Raw genomic sequence first — 12,618 nt, forward strand, 5'->3', positions numbered from 1 at the left:
TTACATATTCATGATCGGGTGTAGTGAATATACCCGGTCCCCTGCTGGCACCCCCGGGGGGCAGCCTGTGCTGCCTGGCTCCCGGGGAGCCCACCTCCCCCCCACAAACGTTCTGGGGCAGGCAGGGAGACTTCCATCTCCCTGCCTGCCACCGTCCTCAGGCTCCCTGCGGCGTTTGCCGCAGGAGCTCATATTCGCCGGTCAGGGGCAGCGAGCCCCTGACTCGTTGAATACCGGAGCCGGCGAGGCTCCGGAAGGCGGCGACCAGTGGCGAATGTGCAGCGAATCCTAAACAGGATTCGCTGCACGTCGCCGGTATTCACATTGAATACCGCCCTTTGTCTGCATGTGTTGTATTGTGCATCTATCTATATATCTATCTATATTTATGTACTGTGCATCGAAATATATCAATATCTGTATGTGCTTTGCTCACTCCTATTTCTTTATACAGTGTACCGTATGTATGTATGTATTGTATCCCTCTACACTGTAGAGATAAATACATACATACATACATACATACATACATACATACATATCGGTACAATGTGTCTACAGTGTACCAATATGTATGTATTTATGTATGTATGTATGTATTTTACCCTCTACACAGGGCCGGATTAAAGGGGAGGCTCAGGGGGACAGTACCACTGGGCCACTCTCTATCTAGGGCCCCCTGTGGTCAGCATGTATTTTTCTTTCTAGCTAAAGGTTTTGCGCAATGGAGTTTGGTAGCACTGCAGCTTCACCTATCTTCCAATGTAACAATGAATAATGGTGCTGAGCATCAGTAACCAAGGCACACTGACTGCACAAGTGTGCAGTGCATTACTGGGAGTTGACCCATGAGTCTTTGCACAAGAGGTCAGAGGCTGACAAGCTTTTGCTTAGCTCTGATTGATGGAGCTCATCACATGCTTCTCATGCCCATGGAAGACAGCAGCAGCAGTGGCCTCGTCATTGGAGGATTTTTAATCAGAGGCAGCGCTGAGCCTGTGAGGTCTCCTACAGAGTAATGTACAGAGGGACAAACAGGCTTTTCATGTGGTGTGTGTATATATATAAGATGACGACTGCCATGTAATTCTTATGTGCACCATAAAAACTTTTTGAACCTTTAAGTCGTGAGAGTGCCGCCTTTATTTCTGGGGAGCCAGACCAAGGTCCCCGGATACCTGTCTCTTGGTTACCAATACGGGAAGGCACCTCTACGCACGCAATCCCCGACCCTGCAGTTACCCATTGACCAAGTTTATACTGCCTTTACTCTGCGTTTTGACTGTAATATTCTCCCATGCAGTTTGCAGCCAGTAATGACAAGTGGTAGGGCCCCCCTGTCTAAATTGACTCGGGCCCCTCGAAGGCTTAATCCACCCCTGTCTCTATAGTATACCTCTATGTATGTATGTATTGTATCCCTCTACACTGTAGAAATACACATATACATACATACATACATACATACCAGTACACTGTAGAGTCTACAGTGTACCAATATGTATGTATTTATGTATGGATTGTACTGTGCCATCTACACAGTATACCTCTATGTATGTATGTATGTATGTATGTATGTATGTATGTATATTGATATAGATATATATATATATATATATATATATATATCTATATATCTATATACATATATATATATATATAGATATATATGTTGAATTGCACCCATGCCCCATATCTGTATGAACTGTGCACCTCTACAAATCTATATTTGCTGTACTGTGCCTCTCTGTATAACTGTATGTGTACCCCTGTGTCTACGAGTACTGTACTTTTCTGCATTCATCTGAGACTTTTGTCCTTTTCCCTCAACATTCTTTCCTGAGTGACTTTCCTTACTGTAACTTATGTGAGGGGTTTTATGCTATCCCTGCATAAAGTGCTGATTGCTGTTTTAAGGGATTCAGTATTGAATCCCGGCGGTCAGAATCCCGACGCCGGAATCCCGACAGGCGAAATGCCGACAAGGGGGGGACGTGGATCGCCCCCCCTTGCGGGCTTGCTGCGCTCGCCACGCAGCGGGCCCGGTGCCTCGCTACGCTCGGCACACTAAATTTATTCTCCCTCCAGGGGTGTCGTGGACACCCCAGGAGGGAGAATGTGTCAGCATTTCGGCGGTCGGGATTCTGAACGCCGGGATCCCGACCGCCGGTATTTTAACTGCATCCCGTTTTAAGATATGGATGTGATAACTCCACAGGAAACAAAATTGCTACCATTGCTCTCCTTAGATTTTTGTCTGGATCCAACTTCTTTAGGGCTTGTTACCTGATTATTCCAACTCAAACTTAAATTTAAAGACATAGATAAATATATATCGTCCTATAACTACAAACACTTTGTCTTGTTATTTGGTTTTGATCTTAAATCTAGGGGAACCAGTTGCACAGCATATTTGGTGCAAGTTAAGTTACTGACAAGTGTCTACACTTTCTATCAGAATCACGTGATTATTGTCCCTGTATCAGGTAGGTGATGGCACTGAGGTCATAAACACACTGGCCTTAGAAGTCAAGGTCTCCGTTTTGCTCTATGAACTTGATTAGATAAATCAGTTGCATTAACTCTTAGATAACAAGGTATTACTTCTATGTCTATGCTGGTTGCTATCTGCTAGTCACATGTATATTCATAACAAATTTCAGAAGTGCTGATAAAACGGTTACAACGAACTGGCAAATTCCATATATACTTCACATGATTAACCTATCCTTGCCTTCTTGGCTCAGTGACCTGAACATGTGATCATTATAACATGGACAATAGTAAGGACCAAATCTAGCTGAAGGATGCAGCTGCATCTGGAAAAGACCATCCTATAATAAGATGAGGGCCAGTGCATTTACTGTTTCCCTGTAGGGAAATGCTGCCTATTTATCATGTATCACACAAATACTCACAGTATTATTGCCACACTGCGAATAGAGCTAGGAGCCCCACACTTTACAGTTGCCCCAATTAGCGGAACATGTTTTCAATGGAGGGAATTTAAAGGTTGTAGTTAACAACTAACCTAATAAATGCAATAAAATGCAACACTGCTTAGAAGTGAAAGGGTGGATCCCATAACAGTATGATCTGCTGATGTTATGGTGACTAAGTTACTGCATTCCCTAGGTGTAACTCAATAGGGATTACAGCACTTCATACACTGAAATATTCACAACGCAGTACACAGCTTTAGGGAACATGTAAAAACAATATTACCATGAGGGGAAGGGGTTAATGAGGAAGAGGTAGTGCGGTGCAGGGGGAGAGGATCCTGGGGAAATGGTGAGTGCTAATTCACTAATGGGTACCAGACCCGGGCGCCGGCCGGGGCACGGCATCAGAAAGAATTGGTGCTCATCACACCGGCAATGATCTGGGTTACAAGAGGTGGGTGCAGCGGATGTGCCAGTGCCGTGCAATGAATGATAAGACGGGCTAGTAATGCATCACACAGCACAGTGCCTACTACAGCACGGTGTGATGATGCATGTGTGTGTGTGTGCCGGTATATTATTACATATATGACATCTGCATGATCTCACCTTTGCTAAGGCCTCCTCCTGCTTGGGACTGAGATCCCCAACTCTGCCACTCATTATGGCACCAGGCTGCAGTCTCTTCCGCCACTGAGTGAGCTCCCGGCTACGCTGGAGAGGGCTTGTGGTGACTGTCACACTCAGTCATCAGGCTTGCCTGCTGTATTTCCACATTACAAGCCGGAGTCTCCGCCTCCGGGGGCAGGGACGCGCCCCCCTCGTTTCTCTTAAAGCTACAGTGTTTCTTATTTTAAGACTGACAGTCACAACATGTGTCAGGTTCTCCCGCGCACAGATTATCCTTATCTGCATGCCTGTGACATTAGAAGGGGATAAATGTCTCTAAATACAATGGATAGGGGATTTACAAAAATAGTTACGACTGGGCTGTTTTTATTGAGACAATAGGTTAGATTTACAAAAGCTTTTAAGACAGACAATTGGTGGTTTTGCTCATATCATCTACTCAGATTCTATTATTTTCTAGAATGCAATATAGAAATGTCCGCCGCAACCCCTAGCCCCTTACACACTGTACAATTTTTTTGACCAACTTTTTTGGTCAATTTCTCGGCCATTCTGTATGAAATTGGTCAAAATATCTTTCAGTGCGTTTGCGATGAACAACGATGATGCACATACCCGCCAGTTGTTCATCAAGGTTGTTCGTCAACTGTGCATGCAGCTCAATTTTGATTTCTTTCAAAAAAGAGCCTATAAACTGTAGCTAGATCTTTCATCTGTCGTCTATCGTCAATATCTTTCGTTAACATCTTTGTCCAGGACAATGGGTTCAAGGGAAATGTCTTTCAACGAGATTGGTAAAAAAAAATATACCTTTACAGTTGCTCATTGTCAAGTATGTATGCATTTGCGAATGTTGGCACCACGCCAGGTCCCTGTGGTCACAGGGATTGCATAGTGTGTATGCAACTTTAGATGTTTTAGTTAACCCAATTTTAGGAAGACGTGGCTTGGTATGAAAAGAGATTTTGTAAATAATCTTGGCCCTGTGATTTATTTGTAGGTGCATGGGGCTGATGTCAGTCTGCCTGCAGTATACATTTAGCTATCAGTGGAGATAAACTGAAGAAGTGTACGTACAGTTGTGCTCATAAGTTTACATACCCTAGCAGAATTTGTGTTTTTCTGGCCATTTGAGAGAATATGAATGATAACTCACAAACTTTCCTTTCACTCTTGGTTAGTGATTGGGTGAAGCCATTTAGGGCCAGATGTGTCAAGCTGCAAAAGTGATAAAATGGAGAGTGATAAACAGCCAGCCAATCTTGCCTGACATTTTTCAAATCCAGCTTGAAAAATGGTAGGTAGGAGCTGATTAGCTCATTGTTTATTACTCTCCATTTTATCACTTTTTTAAGCTTGATACATCTGGCCCTTATTGCCAAACAACTGTGTTTGACGGGTGCTGGACGGGGTCCCGACAGTCGGGATCCCGTCAGTCATTTACCCGACACACGGCAGCCTGACGGCCACCGGCTATTCTCCTTCGTGGGGGTCCACAACCCCCATAGAGGGAGAATAGAATAGGTGGCGAGTGTAGCGAGCCACCGTGCCCGCAAGGGGCTTTGTTGCGCTCACCATGCTGTCTGGGTCCGGCCAGTCGGGATCCCGACTGTCGGAACCCTTTACCACACCCGTGTTTGACAATAAGGGCCAGTAGTTTTTTTAATGGTATGTAAACTTATGAGCACAACTGTATACACTGGGATTTTACAATAGCTCTGCATTGCCTTATGGTCTCACTGGGTGATATTTCTTAAGCTTTGTACACACGGGGGCGATTTCAGCATATATCGCTGGCAATATGGTCACTGAGCGACCATATTGTATGATGACCTTAATGTATGATTGTCATCACCTTTGTTGGACAGGTAAATTGCTAAGAAAGGGGCTTCAACACAGGTGATGGCAATTATAATTTAAGAGGGAAGTGCAGGAGCAGAGCATTTTGTCCCTCCTGGAGAGGTTCATGTTGGGAGGTATTATGACTGAGCAATATGATTGCTGAGCAATATATTGCTAGCAATATATTGCCAGCGATCATATTGCTCTGTGTGTAAGCACCACTACTCTGTTGAAATGGTCAGCTGTAGAAGGGCAAATGTGAAGTGCAAATATCAGCCCTCCAAGAACTCACTTGTGCATACCTCCCAACATGACCCTCTCCAGGAGGGACAGAATGCTCTATTCTTGGACTTCTGTCTTAATTTAGGATTGCCATCACCTGTGTGGAAGCACCTTTCTTATCAGTTAATCTGTTCAAAGCAGGTGACGGCAATTACAAATTAAGGGGAAGTACAGAAACATAGCATTCATAGGCGTGCGCAGCCCATTTTATTAGGGGGTGCACCATTGGAGGGGCGTGTACATCACGCCTACTGGGCGTGTCCATCACCACCTGCTGGGCACCAATGCAAACTAAATAGAAGGTGACTTATTTATGTATATGGGCTTCAGAATTATTCATTCCCACCAGACACACCAGAAACAGGGAAAGTGCGCGCCGGAAGCATGCTGCAAAAATTGACACTGTAATGCCCATTACACCTAATGCCACACACTGTAATTTATTTATTTATTAACAGTTTCTTATATAGCACACATATTCCGCGGCGCTTTACAGAGAATATTTAAAAGCTTTCAGTTTTACACCCACACATGGACACCCAGTGGCTAGTCCAAACACCAAATGTTACCTACACAAAAGACTCACTGCAGGCCGGAGCCTGCAGCACATGTCTACACATTCTGCTTACATAGTAATAGCATTCCACCATGCTCAAATCAGTATAATCACTACAGCTTATCCTTACACATACCAATCTATATAATCTACCGACTGCTGCTAAATATAGCTATTGTGAACCACAATACAATCCATGAACTACAGGCTAGCTAAACATCATTCACACTGGTCACCCTCAACTACAGACAGAAGCTTTCTTTGTCCAAACCATAGGTAAACATACGCTGGGCCTATGCACATGTTAATATCTGAAGACAAACTAAGAATGGAAGTTAACTACTCTTAAACTCTCTAGCATAATCCATATTCCATAACCGGGGTCCTAGTACACAATATATTTGGTCCTACAAGTTTATACGTTACTCAAAGTCATGTCCAAATCCATATGTAATGGAAGGAAACTCCCGGTGAGGCCAGACCCATCCTTTCTGTGTCTTGATCGAACAGCAACTGAACTGAGTACTTTTCTCTTGCTATTCAAAAGAACTCTCGGGGGAGGGGAGAATCTATTAATTCATCTGGTTTTACTAGCCTATAGACACGCCCCCTGATACTGTATTTCCTGGCTGGTTTAGCTGGTTTTCCTGTGACTAACTTATAATTTGTTATAACATGTGAGTGTGACATGATATGAAATTCTAATAACTATCATCTGACAGCTAGTGTAATTTCGCTCATTTAGAGTCCAAACATGACATTTATGTGAATCTAAAAATATGTAAATTAATATTCGATCTTTTCCTTCCTTATGAGATAAAATAATATTTATCTCAGACTATATTAATTTAGTGGGCATGATTATAATTATAATTATGGAAATTATATGCTGGGAAAAATTAGGCATTGACAGTGTGTATAACAGACAGCATATATTCACAGGAGACAGAGGGGCTGCTGCATGGTCATCAGCTCCCAGAATGCTGGGCATGCACCCGCAATGCCAAAAACTGGTCAAAACTGTTTGTGCCTCCGCTTGCCCAGTACTGCTAAATTCTTCTGTATTGAAGTGTGGAAAGCTCAATCCTGACTGAGCAGATTTTCTGTTACACTACACTGATTGTCTATAGTTTGTCATACATGTATTGTATTGGGGCAATTTGCCAATTTTGTGATGATTGCCCTAAATCAGGGGTTCACAACCTTTTTTCTCTCCCGAACCCCTTGATTAGGATTTTCATTTATGAGTTCCCCCTCCTCTCAATATGAAATATCCACAGTACTTACAAGTGAAGTCTAAGGGAATGGTATGCGTGTCCTTATATCAAGGAGAAAGTGGGCGCTCAGGAAACAGGTCCCTATGTGTCTGGCTGCTGGCTGTGTTCTGTCGCCTGGGTTCCTGCTACTGCCTGTTGGACTAATGTCACTGCTTCCTCCACCCATGCCTGCACGGAACAAATGGTCGCTGATGCCAGAGGGCAGCTGGTTGGGCAAAAGCACGCTGATAACGCTGCAGACAGGAGTGATGCAACGTGGTCTCCTCGGCAACGGGATCCTTCTTCTTTTCTTCTGCCATTACCAATATTATTTTCAAGTACCCCCAACCAGTCTGCAGTGTATCCCCAGGGGTACAAGTACCCCAGGTTGGGAACCACTGCCATAAACAATTGCTGATGGGCTTCCCCAACAGACGATTGCAATAAAAAAGCGATCCAAGTCGCCAGATTGAGAAACGCTGTCAATCTGCGAAGGATCGGACTTGTAATTGCTAATGTATGGTAGCGATTAATATTTTGTGTGACCGTTTTGACAATCATACAATTCTTCCACTGCTGACAATCACTGCTATAGAGATTACAATTAGGTGCTATATGGGCATTTTAAAATGTGAAGAGCCAAACAAATCTGCAAACCACTGGGAAATATCTGTAGTGTATGGGTGCAGATTGTAAGATTGGGAAAATTGTGCAATAATGGAAGGAATTGCAAAATCTTCAAATCATGGATTGCAGATGGCTGATGTATGCAGGTCTTAAGGCCCATACACACTAGAAAATTATCTTTCCAATCTGGCTGACTGGAATGAAAATCTGAAATTTTTGGAAGCAAATGGCAAGTGACCATTTGACCCTAAACATGGAAAACAGACAAAATTGGTCCTACAGGACAAATTGGTTAAATCAATTTAGGCTTCTGTCCATTTTCCAGCATTTGGGAGCAAACAGTTGATTGTAATTTGTTCCCAGAAATTTCCAGATTTTAATTTCAACCAGCCAGATTGGAAAGATAATCTTCTAGTGTGTATGGTCCTTTATCTCTCACCTGGATGTGGGCAATGTGGTGATCATTGGTGTACACTGAGGGGGGAAATGTACTAAAATGAGATTTCTATTTCACATGGAATGTTGCTATGGGCAACCAATCATAATCTCATTCTTATTTCGCACCTTCTAGAAGATCATAGCTAGCATCTGATTGGTTGCCCATAGCAACATCCCATGGGAAATAGAACTCCCAACTTAGTACATTTCTCCCTGATTATTTGTCCTTTGGCTTTGGTTATGATTCCTGTTAATCACTGTTATTTTTCCTGAAGTTACTATTAATGAGGATACTTTCACACACACGATAGAAGGTTATTTCTGAATTTAAAGATACTGTAATCTAGATTGCTGTGTTTTATGGCTATTGAAAGCATATCAAATGTCTGATGACCCCAATAGCTAATTCAAGTTTTAGTGATAGTAAATCAGCCCAGTGCAATATGTGCAAACTCAGAACTTTCTATGCCAGAGTCCAGTATGATCGAGCAATAATGGGCAGGGAGCAGTGAGCTTCAACTGGCAGATAACTGGCTGAGAGGGAATAAAGAGCCACCTATTGTACATCTGACCAAACAATCAGCTTGTTTATAATGACCTCTTAATATTGTTCCGTCCATATTAGATCAAAACAGACAATAAGCGAAAGGACAAAGTGGCGCACAAAATTGTGCAGTCAAAGTCTGCGCTACAATAAAAAAAAGTTCATATACAGTACACAAAGGATTTAGGGCTAGATGTATCAAGCTTCAAAAAGAGACAAAGTGGAGAGTGATAAACAGCCAGCCGATCAGCTCCTACCTGCCGTGTTTTAGGCTGGGTTTGAAAAATGACAGGTAGGAGCTGATTGGTTGTTTATCACTCTCCATTTTATCACTCTTTGAAGCTTGATACAGTACATCTGACCCTCGATATAATTTTTTTTTTTTTTTTTTTTATCATTGATAATTATTATTTATAGTAAAACGAAATGAGAGGGAAAAGAAGAAAAAAATAACATTTTATAGACTGCACAAGCAAAAGTGTCCTGGTTGTTGAATTGCAATAAGAAATTATGTAGATAAATGCTGCTGAATACTGTAGTTGAGCTACTGTGATGCCAGCACATATAAATGCAATCTTGGTGACAGCTTTATGCAGATGTCCTGCTGGCCCCATGTATCTCTATTGATGAAGACAGTATGGATTGATTTCTCATATGGTGTGAGCTGACTGCACAATATACAGCTCCCCCTCTCTCCCAGTGAAGGGCAGAGGTTGAGTCAGGACTGCACTACAGTTATATAAGTGCAGCATCAGCAGACACAGCTACACAGATGTGAAAAAGATTTGATACAATACAAGTAGTGTTCATCCAGGCAATGGATAGCACAGAATTAGCTAACAGGCTGCACGGTTTTCTCTTGCTTGGCAGCTTCACACTGTGGGCCTGATTCAGAGTTAATTGCTGATGGGTGAATCCGCAGACTGAGCGATTAACTATTGCGCATGTGTATGGATCTTAGTGCGCATGCATTGACCCAAGCCGTGACATACAGTAAATAACATATGCGATTTGGGAGAGCCCAAGTTTGGTTTTTGTAAAAATGCATTCGATTCAAATTCTCTATTCATTCCTTTTAGATTTAGCATTTGTGACTCAAAGATCCATTTTATTTCAATCTGTTTTTATTGTTTTACATAATCACCGTCTCTCCAATGTGGGTTCACCTTCTTTATTCCAATGAAGTCATGGCATGCTGGATTTTTTTCTGTGGACCTCCGCAAAATGATTAGATAAAGTGTGGGTTATTAGGCCGCTTTTAATATTATAAATATGTTCTGAGAGTCGGACATGTTACTTTTTTTTTTGTCTGGCCTACATATTGTTTGCCACAGGGGCAAAAAAAAATCAAAAAATCCCCCTTTCGGACTATTTGATATTCTTTACCTGTTATTCATGAAGAAAATGTTTTTTTTGGTACTTGTGGACGGATTCAGTATTGAATCCCGGCGGTCGGGATCCCGGCGTTCAGAATCCCGACGCCGGAATCCCGACAGCCGAAATGCCGACAAGGGGGGGACGTGGATCGCCCCCCCCTTGCAGGCTCGCTGCGCTCGCCACGCAGCGGGCCCGGTGCCTCGCTACGCTCAGCACACTAATTTATTCTCCCTCCAGGGGTGTCGTGGACACCCCAGGAGGGAGAAAGTGTCGGCATTTCGGCGGTCGGGATTCTGAACGCCGGGATCCCGACCGCCGGGATGGTAACTGCATCCCTTGTGGACAATCACGGCTCCCACGATGTCCATCGTATAGTAAAAAATGCATGCAATTTTTAACAGAAATGCATCCAAATGCATTGAAATTAGTATCAAACATGTTCAATGGCCCCCAAATGTAATTTTTCAGGCTGTACCACCCCCACTATCAACGCGAACCCGAAGCGTGGCGAGCGCAGCAAGCCCGCGAGGGGCGGCGGTACGCGTCCTACGACCTTTTCATTCCCCCACTATCCACGTCGGCGTGGAGTTGAGAATACAAAGTGTGGCGAGCGCAGCGAGCCACCGAGCCCGAAGCGTGGCGAGCGCAGCGAGCCATGCGAGGGGACACGGATACCTTCACAGGTATACGCGTCCCCTCGCGGGCTTCACAGGTGTCCGCGTCCGCTCACTGCGCTCGCCACGCTTCGGGTTCGCGTTGATAGTGGGGGTGGTACAGCCTGAAAAATGACATTTAGGGGCCATTGAACATGTTTGAAACTAATTTCAATGCATTTGGATGCATTTCTGTTTAAAAAAGCATGCGATCGCATGCAATCAAATTGCATGCGATTTAAAAAAAAATTGCCTAAAAACGGCAAAAATCGCATGCCATCGCATGCCACTACATATGGCATGTAATGGCATGCGATGGGAGCCGTGAAAGTACCGTTTTTTTTATTGGTTTAGTTGAGGTTCTCTTCTCATTTTTGCATGCCTTACAATTTAGTAATGAATGGAAACCATTAGTTCTGTCATTGCAATTGGCCTCCTTCAGTTGTATATGCCGCCCATACACGTCCCGATGCGGGCGGGCGTTCTGTGCTTAACTAGCATCCATCACATCGCATTGCATGCCTTGTGCATGCAATGCAATGCAATGCAATGAAAAGCAAGTACAAAAAGTATGTGCAGCACACTTTTTGTACTGTGCGATGACGTGCCGCGGGAGCACGCACCTCAAAGCACACATCGCACAGCCCGCATCGGAACGTGTATGGCCACCTTAAGATCATCATCCTATTTTAAAATGTGCCAGTTTTTTTCAAACATCTGATGGTTACTGTTGTATTGTGTAACAAAGGTGATTTATTTAAATTTTTTCTGTAAGTTTTTTTACTTGGATTTGACTAGTTACTAATTGTAATTGGTTCTTCAGGAATTTGTTCTTTATATCCTTTTTGTAAGAAGAAAATGAAAATAAACTTTATCAAGAGTAATAAAACCTCATCTAAGACTGACTACTTGTTTATCCAGGTCAAGTCAGAATTGGGGGTATTAAGGACCTTATTTTGGTCCACACACAATGATGCAAATTTTTCAGCGCCGCCCGCACTACCGCCTCCCCCTTGCACACCGCGATTCCCCGCATGGCTGCGAATGGATGATTTGCATAATCATCCATTCACAGCCTTGGGTGCGGGGGAGAAATCATTCTATGCTCAGCGACCATCGAATGAGTTCTATAGCGCACACAGATCGGTGAGACCTCTATGGTGTCTGATCTGTGAGCATCCTGTGCGGGAAGCCTCAGGATACTGGACGGTATAGGTTGTACAGTACCTTCTGCTACACCTAGATACTAAGGGGGAACCCCAGCGATTTTTAATGTCTTTCTTGAAGAGTTCATCAGTCAGGGGGCGTAGCAGCTGTCTTTGTTGCAGTGTTTGACATGAAAGATTTGTATGAAATTTCCATTGAAATCAATTGTCTGAGCATGTTAAAGAACCTTTTCTTTAATGGTATAGTAATGTAGGCAACATATGATGTCTCTGGGACGTTCAGAGGGGTGACCATTGGGGCGTAA

General features: G+C 43.4%; 1 protein-coding gene across 1 annotated transcript in view; it reads right to left on the reverse strand.

Annotated features, from left to right (window-relative positions):
- Positions 1-3,744, reverse strand: part of SEC14L2 (SEC14 like lipid binding 2) — a 43,010-nt gene extending 39,266 nt beyond the window's left edge. Inside the window, exon 1 of the mRNA XM_083145312.1 lies at positions 3,552-3,744. Coding sequence (XP_083001438.1) covers positions 3,552-3,605 — 54 coding nt within the window. The 5' untranslated portion in view covers positions 3,606-3,744. The remainder of the gene's footprint in view (positions 1-3,551) is intronic.
- Between the last annotated feature and the right edge of the window lie 8,874 nt (positions 3,745-12,618).

This window comes from Crinia signifera, chromosome 1 (assembly GCF_055691185.1).
Source record: "Crinia signifera chromosome 1, ASM5569118v1, whole genome shotgun sequence".
Lineage (NCBI taxonomy): Eukaryota > Metazoa > Chordata > Amphibia > Anura > Myobatrachidae > Crinia > Crinia signifera.